Source organism: Falco cherrug, chromosome 9, assembly GCF_023634085.1.
Source record: "Falco cherrug isolate bFalChe1 chromosome 9, bFalChe1.pri, whole genome shotgun sequence".
Classification (NCBI taxonomy): Eukaryota; Metazoa; Chordata; class Aves; order Falconiformes; family Falconidae; genus Falco; species Falco cherrug.
This window is the reverse complement of record NC_073705.1, coordinates 16,148,269-16,156,539: the sequence shown is the minus strand read 5'-3', so window position 1 is coordinate 16,156,539 and position 8,271 is coordinate 16,148,269. Positions and strand designations below refer to the sequence as shown.

Sequence of the window (8,271 nt, the reverse complement as noted above, 5' to 3'; positions counted from 1 at the left end):
CCCCCGCCCCTGCGGCCTGGCACGTCCCACCCCGAGGTCACCGGGGCGGGCACCGGGGCGGGGGGGGAGGGGGGGAGAAGAGCTGCACGTGGTGCCTGAGCCGCGGCCGGGCGCAGGGCCACATTGCTGGGATGCCGCGGCCTCCCCCACGCTGCCCGGGCAGCCCAGGGCCCCTCTCGGGGGCTGCCCGGGGCACGGAGTGGGCTCCGCGGTGGGCAGGGAGCGGCCCCCCGTCGGGTGGCTGTCCGAGCCCGGCCGCGCTGTGCCCTGTGCGGGGCTGCGGCAGCACCAGGCCAGGGGCTCCAGGGCTCCCCTGCACCCGCACGCCAGCAGGAGCGTGTCCTGTTCCCGGCAGTGTCCCCAGGTCACCGACTGCTCTTCCTCACTTGACCCAGGGCTGGGCCTCAGCTGAAGTGGGAGCCAACGTGGCTCCCTCTGCCCCTCCAGACACCCCGAGGCCCCCTCAGACATGTGGCATCTGTAACAGGTTCCAAGAGTCGTTGTGGCAGCTCTGCGCAGTGTGTGGGAGCTGGCAGCCATCCTGCCCATGGCCCAGCAGAGCTGAGCCCTGTGAGACCCAGGACTACCCCACACCCAGCACAAAATCCATGCCAGGCCAGCACTTCTCCTGTGGAGAGGCAGCTGCTGGTTCCCAAATCCTGACTCCCAGCTTTTGGCACTGTCTTCCATGCTCAGGTTCAGCTTTACGCCCCCATCACCTCCTCCTCCTATTTATAGCCTGGCAGGGCAGTAGCACACCAGCAGCCCTGTGACCAGCTGCTGTCCTGTCTCCATGTCCCATAGCTGCAAGGGGCACAGAACGGCACACCACCCAGTTAAAAACGCTTTTAATGGCCATGTTTGCTTTGGTCTGAATCCAAGGGCACTTGTGACAAGGCAACTCAGAGCCCCCAGGGTGCACGTGGCCCCAGGCCTTCCCAGCTGGGGGGATACAGGGGCCCGAAGGGACCTGCCCAGGCATAGAGCAGCAGAAGGCAGCAGGATGGGGGACCCAGACCCATCTCCCTGCACCACATGCCCAGCGCTGGGTCTCGGGGCACAAGTGGGACAAGGACTGCAGTGGAGCTTCATCCTTGGGAGGGACACCAGCTCCTGGCCCTGGCAGGGCCGACTCTCCAGCCCTGTGTTGCGCTGGAACCCAGCAGCATCAATGTTTAATCCTGCATTAAATATTCATCCCAGTAGAGCAGGCAGAAGACCTTCATGGTTATCCTGGGTCCATCTGGGCAGGTGCTTGGAGCCAATGGGGTTCCGTGGGTCCTTGTGCAAGCTGTGCACTGATGTGGGGGAGTCCCAGCACCCACCGGCTGGGGGAACTGGCCCTGCTGCTGTGAAGATAGAGAGTCCCCCCTCCAGGGCTTGGCAAAAGGCTTTCAACGGCGGAACCAGCAGAGCCGAGACACATCAGCACATCGCTGCAGGACAAGAGCCGCGCTGCCGCCAGAGTCTCTGCTGCCTCACCCCGTGGTTGGTGCCCTACCCATCTGCCCAGGATGGGTGGGTGAAGATGATGTTCCTCCTCTTGGCCCAGCGGGAGAAGATGGTTTTCTCGGTGATGAAGCGGTGCCCAGCGCGCCGGGCTCTCTCATGCACCAGATACATCCTGCACTCGTCCAGCCTGCCCTTCTCGAAGTAGTGGTAGGGCACGCTCGAGTGGTTCTTCTCCCTGGTGGGAGGGGATAGGGTGGGTGTGGGGGTCGTGGGACAGCAGACCACCCCCTGCCCATCCCCACCGCCCCCCACGCACTTGCAGTAGCTGTCGCTGACCATGCCAAAGACGCAGATCTGCTCACACAGCTCCATGGCCAGGATCATGGTGAACCAGCCTGTGCTCAGGAAGGAGCCGGACTTCATCCTGCAAAGCACCGTGGCCACACTGGAGCAGGTGGCACCGTGCTGCCAGCCCAGCTGGGCTATGGGTGCGTGACAGGGGGGGCGATGCTACAGTGGGGGGGGGCTGACAGAGGCTCCTTGAGAGCTGGTGGTACCTGTTCTTCCCTGTCTCGTTCTGGAAGACTTCGTCGCAATATGTCATCTTCTCCTCGGTCAGGGTATAGATCTGCAGGCTGGGGTACATCTCCATCACCTTCAGCAGTGCCTGGTAGGTCGAGCCCACCTTCTCCCGGTTCATCTTCTTCGCTGGCCCCCAGATGATGTAGAGGGTTTCCTGGGACTGCTGGAAGAAGTAGGGCTGGTTCCTCAGCAGCAGTGGGACACTGGTGTGCGACACCACCCGGACGGTGCTCCGTGCCCCCACGTCCTCCTCGTAGCCAGCGGTGGGGGCATGGTTCATGCGCAGGACACACTCCTGCCCATCGATGGCCTGTCCCAGGCGTGAGCCCAGCATCTGCCCCGAGCTGGAGACAACAGCGCAGCGGCGGCACAGCGCTCGCTCCAGTGGCTGTGGGGAGATGCAGAGTCAGCCATCGGGCCCCCCGCTTGCCTCCTGCAGCAGCCGGACACACTGCAGCCCCACCTGCCCTTCCCTAAGGAAGGGGAAACTGAGGCACGGGTGGGTCGAGCTGCCTCACCATCCCCACGCACCTTCCCATCGGGGACGCGCCTGTACCCCTGGAAGCTGAGGACAGTGGGTGCCACGGGGCTGCTCCGTGCCGCCGGGGCCCAGCAGCAGGGTCGCAGGCAGGCGTGGGAGCACAACAGGACGTACAGCACGGTGACCGCCGCCACGCACACCAGCGTGAGGAAGAGTCGGACCTGGAAGCAGAGCAGGGAGGTTTCCCCAGGCCTGGCCATGTGCCTGGTCCCGTGGTGCCACGCAGCACGAGGGCGTGGGTGCAGGGCGCTGGGGCACAGGGCGCTGGGGCACAGGGCGCTGGGTGCCGGTGCCTCGCTCCCAGCCGCAGCCAGCCATGTGGCCCCGGCGCATACGGCCCCGCTCCCCAGGCCGGGGCTCCGTGCTGCCCGCGGGGACCGGCAGCTGCCAGCCTCGCAGTCCCCCTGCTCGCTCTTTGCGTGAGTGGCCCCCCCGATGATGCCGGGATCCCGCTGGCCCCTCACCCCGCCCGTGCCCCCCGCCTCGTGGGTACTCACCAGCATCCTCATCCTTGGGGGACTGGCGGGTCGCCCGGCAGGGTCCGGGGGTCACCTCGTGGGTGGGGGCTCGCACCCTACGCACAGAGTGAGCTCAGCGGCGGCAGTGGGTGAGCGGGGGGAGGGGACCCCGGGGGTGGGGTTCCCCAGTGGGGCCCCCCCATCCCCAGCACCCCAATACCCAGGGTACCCCCGCGCCTTGTGCCGGCACCTCCCCCCGGCCCCCCTCCCGCCCCGGACATCCCGTCCCGCCGCGGGTGCCGCCCCCCCGGCAGGGCTCGGGGCCCGGGCAGGGGCGGTCCCCCCGGCCCCACTCACCGCGCCGGTGGCCCCCCCGGCGCCGCCGCTCCCTGGCCCCCAGGGCCGCCGCCGCCAGGTCCCGCATCCCGGCACCGGGCTGGGGCTGCGGGGCGGGGCGGAGCGGGCACTGCCGGGACCGGGACCGCCCCCTCCCGCCACGGCCTCGCCGAGGACGCGCCCGCAGCCCAGCACCTAGCCCGGGGCTCCGGGACCGGCGCACAGCACCGACGCCGGCACCTACCCCCGGCGCCCCGGAGATCCACCCCGGCACTCACACCCCCCACACCGCCGAGCAGCCGCCCCCTGTGCCCGGGACTGATCCCGGCACCCCTCCCCTGTGCCTCGGGGATCGACACCAGCACCCACCCTCTGTGCCCCAGGGACCTACCCCAGAACCCACTCCCTGTGCCCCAACACCCACCCAGGCATCCACCCCCTGTGCCCCAGGGACCAAACCCAGCACCCCCACCATCTTCCCATACCAAGCACCCCTCCCAGGTGCCCTGGCACCCATCCCATATGTCCTGGGAACCAGCTGTCCTGCCACTGGCCCCAGCACCCATCCTGCATGCCCTGGCACCCTCCCCAGCACCCATTTTTCTCTCCGCCTCCTGCTCTGCCCTCTCAAGCTTCCCACCAGCCTGAGGGTCCCTAGAAGGCCCCCCATCCCCAAGCTCCTTTCTCACCTCTGTGTGCCACTGTCTCCCAACCACCCCGCACAGCGGTAAGCTCTGGTGTGGTGGCAACAGCCCAGGGACAAAAATGACCCACAACGGCCCAGCAGTGGGGCCAGGGCGGGCAGGTGGGCCTCTTGGTATCCTGGTCCCCGTCTGCTGGCCCCAGGGGGCCACCCATCATCTGCAGCCCCTCACACCATGGCCAAGCTGCAGAGTGAGGAACAACACCCCAGAGCTGCCCAGCACCGGGCACCACGCTTTGCTTTCTTTCACTGTTGACAAAGAAACACGAGCAGTAACCTTGAAACTGGTCCCAGCACTGTCCTCCGTGGGCTGGGGCCAGGGGCAAGGGGGAGCAGACAGTGCCAGGGCTAGGGGGCATGCCTGGAGCTGCACAGACACAACTGAATTCTTCTGCATTTTGCCCCCCCCTGTCCAGGGAGGACGCAGCAACAAGCCAGCAGGGCCACTGGGCAGCCTGGCACGGCGGGGCAGCCTCTGCCAGAGCCACAAACAAACCCCCAGCCAGGGCTGAGCCTGCAGCCCTCTACCGAGGGTGATCCTGCTTGCTGTGGCCTGGGGAGCTGCCTGGGGGCCAGAGGGTGGGGCAGCAGCAGGAGGAAAGCCTCCAGGGGAAGGACAGGGTGTCACCACAGCTGCCCACTCAGTCCCAGCCCAGCGGCTCATAGACCCTTGTCAGGGGGGCAGGAACCCAGCTGGGATGGGGGCTGCACTCACTGGCAGCAGAGTTGAACACTCCCCTGTGACACAGGGCATCTCCTCGCCACCCCCTTGGCTGGATGGCAGCAGGAGGGGACGCAGAGGGCAGCAGCAGCACTGTCCCAGCATCGTCTGCATGCCTGGCCTCATGGGGGTCCCTCTTCAGGAAGAGCTCACCAGCACCACGATTAGCCCTTCCAGCAGGCAAACAGAGAATGCAAACCTGCCTTTTCCACAGCCAGTCTCATTTCTTTCCTCTAAAATATGAACCCAATTTAAAAAAAAAACAAAACTACAAACCGTATGTAAACATTTAAAAAAAACCGAGAAGGAATAAATCACTGGACACAGCATGAGCAGAGGGGAAGGATCACCTGCAGGCTGAGCAGCAGGCAGGGACCAGGGCTTGACTGGTGCTCTGGTGGTTACAGCCGCTGGATCCCGACAGCTCCCGCAGCCAGCAGGGGTCGAAGCACAGCCAGTATGGGCAGCCCCAGCAGGAGCACAGGTCCCTCACAGCAGGGCTCTGGTCCCTCTCTCGATGAGCCCCACAGGTCAGTTTTGCTTCCCTTTGGTCAGTACGTTGTAAACTACAGAAGGCTTCATCTCTGCAGAACGGAAGGAGGGAGAGCGCAGCCAGCTCGGCGCTGAGCGCTCTGGAGGAGGCGGCTGCCCAGTGCTGCAGGCAAAGGCTTTTCCTGGCTACGATGCCACAGGGTGGGCGCCTTCGCTCATCTCTCCACTGAGCCTTCAGTCCAATTTCTTGGCAGGTTTCCTGCTCTTCCACACCACAACGGTTATAAAAATACCTACCAGAGAGAAAGCAGATTCAGCCAGAAAACATTTAGTTATGGGTACTTTTACAATACATTGTAGTGAGAAACAGATCCTCAGCAGAGCGAGCAAGAAACAATTCTGCTGTCCAGAGGCTCAGACAGCCAAAGTTACACATGAACACATGCCCCGAGAGCCTGTGCCAGGCTAAGCTGCAGCAGTAGCCACAGTGTCACAAGTGTCACACGTTAGCTAACCCGCTAGCAACCCTCTTCTCTCTTCCTAATTTAGAAGCTTCTAATTAGAACAGAAACAACACTCACCTATAAATAGCAGCAGCAGCAGCCCAGCCACCATGGGGATGATCACTGCGTACTCCCTAGGCAAAAAATACTGGTGGATCCCATGGTCACTGTCGATGAAGGGCTGCAGGAGACAGAGCGGCATCAGCAGGTGGGCACAGCACCAGGGCCAGTTCCCGACACCTGCAGACTCGTGGTTTTGAAAGCAGGATGGAAATTCCAGGTGTGAGAAGGCAGCTAAAAAAAGGGTGCCCATACCTGCCTGTGGCTCAGCCCACAGCTGCAGGGGCACGGCAGTGGGCGGGCAGACAAAAGGCAGCTACACAAGGCCAGAACAGGGGTCCCACAGCCCTGGGGTCACAAGGTGGGCATGTCTGCCCGCACGCTTGGTGCTGAATGCAGCAAATCCCCGGACTCCCTGCCCTGCAGGCGGGAAGCAGCTGCTACCGGCTCGGTTTCACAGTGATCCTGCCAGGATCCCTCTGCGGAGGCCGGTGGGAGGCTTTGGACACTAGAGAGCAGTGTAAGGGTTCCTACACAGCAGTGCGCACACCTACATGCTCGTGGCACTACCAACAGCATAACTATGTATTGGGCAGGAGAATAAGCAGACGCAAGATGGGAATTCAAAACTCTTGAGAGGTTAGAGGGGAAGCTGCCAGGAATTCAGGCATCAGCCCAAGGCTAAACCAGGCCTCTTTTACCTGGAAAGCTCGTGAGATGTTTCCTTCCAGGAAGAAAACCGCTAATGTCTCCAGCTGATGTCCTCAGAACTGGGCAAACTATCAGGCTCACAATCACTTTTCCAGAGCTCTGCATTCCCTAAACTCTTCTCCTCCCTACAAGGCTCCAGATCTGGTAAGCGTCATCTCCTACCAGAACCAGGAATCTGGGGGACTGCAAACATGGATACGAACACCTTCAGAGGCACCAGGCTTCAGCTCTCTCGAACCTCACTCTGACACTGCCCGGGACAGCCTGCCTCAGAGCAGCCAGGCAGGCAGCACAAATGAAGCTTGGTCTCACCCAGGGCAGGGCAGATGCCCCCAGAAGGGGCAAGGGCTGTGCCAACAGAGGAAGCGCTGCCCTGGAATTTTTAACCCGGAAGCTGGCAGGGCAGAGTCCTTCAGGCACCGGTGCACCCAGCCAAAGCCCAGGCTAACACCCGAGCGTGAAGTGACAGGGAGTGACTGCGATTACAAGAGCCAGAGGAGAGTCGTACCAGCACGATGATCCAGAGGGTGTAGTAAACAAAGAGAAGGAGGCTGAAGGCAACCAAGCCGAACCCAACCACCTGGTCCGTTGCTGTGGCCTGCAAGGGGAGATAGCGCGGGGTCCGCGTGCTGCAGCATCTGCACGGGGACGGGCACGGGCACCTGCTGCCTACTCGGCCGCAGGCCAGGCGGACGCACCGCTGCGGTAAGGGGAGAGCCTCTGCGCCGGACAGCGCCCGCGGCGGGGCCCCGCTGCCGGAGCACGGCCGCCCGGCCGTACCAGCCCACGCCCCCGCAGCATCGACAGCCGCCGGCCCCACGCTGCCCCGGCGAGGCCCCGCGCCGGTTCTCGGCCGCGCTCCAGCCCAAACTCCCTCCCGTCAAGGGGCCGAGCAGGGGCTACCGCCTCCGGAGGGGCCCGGGGGCCGCCGGGCCGGGCCGGGCCGGGCCGGGCCAGGCCAGGCCAGGCTAGGCCAGGCCAGGCCGGCAACGACCCCACTCACCATGGCGATCGCCAGCACCTGCCTGCCCCCCCGCCAGCACCGCCCTTCCGGGAGCGGCCCCTAATCAGCGCGCCTCGCGTCAGCCCCGCCCTCCCCTCGGCAGCGGGCGGCCAATCAGCGGGGGCGGCCTGGGGCCCGCGGCATTGTGGGTAGCGTGGGCAGCTGGGGCGGGGCACGATAGAGGCGCAGTCCCGGGGGCGGCTGGCCTCCGACGGAGGCAGCTCCGGCCTGGAGGGGCCTAGCGCCAGGCCCGGCCAGCGCGGGGGCAGCCGGGGCAGCAGCAGCCCCAGCCGGGGCGGCCGCGCTAGACCCCGCCTTAAGTTGGTTGGGAAATAAATGAAATTCGCCGAAGCTCCGCCTCGCGCCGCCGGCCGGGGGAGGGGCTCGGGGCGGCCCGGTGCCGGGAGAGGCCGGGCTGCTCCGGGGCTGCCCCGCCAGCATCGCCCGCCTGGCGCCTGCGAGTGTCGAGGGCAGGGGCGGTCCTGGAGACCGAGCGGCTCCAGCCCGGCTCCTGCACCAGAGATGCTCGTGTCCTGCGACGCAGACGTTCCCACTCCCCCCCCCCCCCCCCCGGCTGCAGCAGGAAAAAAGGGGAAAGTCTGACCAAACAGCCGAGGGACACATGGCACCGGGGCTGTGGGACTCAAGGATGCAGCTGATCGGAACGTGCAGCTGCAGCTTAGCGAGGGTGGGGAAGGCAAAGCCACCT

General features: G+C 64.9%; 2 protein-coding genes across 4 annotated transcripts; both read right to left on the bottom strand.

Annotated features, from left to right (window-relative positions):
• Nucleotides 1-832: 832 nt before the first annotated feature.
• Nucleotides 833-4,926, bottom strand: ST6GALNAC4 (ST6 N-acetylgalactosaminide alpha-2,6-sialyltransferase 4). 3 transcript variants are annotated; one of them, XM_055721159.1, is made up of 6 exons: nucleotides 4,059-4,926; nucleotides 3,073-3,149; nucleotides 2,566-2,736; nucleotides 2,010-2,422; nucleotides 1,769-1,876; nucleotides 833-1,687 (listed from the first exon to the last, which is right to left on the bottom strand). In XM_055721159.1, exons 2-6 carry the CDS (start codon nucleotides 3,082-3,084, stop codon nucleotides 1,498-1,500), a joined length of 894 nt encoding a protein of 297 aa, XP_055577134.1. In that variant the 5' UTR covers nucleotides 3,085-3,149; nucleotides 4,059-4,926; the 3' UTR covers nucleotides 833-1,497. The 3 variants fall into 3 exon arrangements, with proteins under 3 accessions (XP_055577134.1, XP_055577133.1, XP_055577132.1); XM_055721158.1 differs by lacking the exon at nucleotides 4,059-4,926 and adding an exon at nucleotides 3,391-3,582; XM_055721157.1 differs by lacking the exon at nucleotides 4,059-4,926 and having other exon boundaries at nucleotides 3,073-3,279.
• A 136-nt stretch (nucleotides 4,927-5,062) lies between these two features.
• DPM2 (dolichyl-phosphate mannosyltransferase subunit 2, regulatory) lies at nucleotides 5,063-7,633 on the bottom strand. The gene is made up of 4 exons (XM_055721160.1): nucleotides 7,563-7,633; nucleotides 7,068-7,157; nucleotides 5,867-5,969; nucleotides 5,063-5,578 (listed from the first exon to the last, which is right to left on the bottom strand). Exons 1-4 carry the CDS (start codon nucleotides 7,563-7,565, stop codon nucleotides 5,520-5,522), a joined length of 255 nt encoding a protein of 84 aa, XP_055577135.1. The 5' UTR covers nucleotides 7,566-7,633; the 3' UTR covers nucleotides 5,063-5,519.
• Between the last annotated feature and the right edge of the window lie 638 nt (nucleotides 7,634-8,271).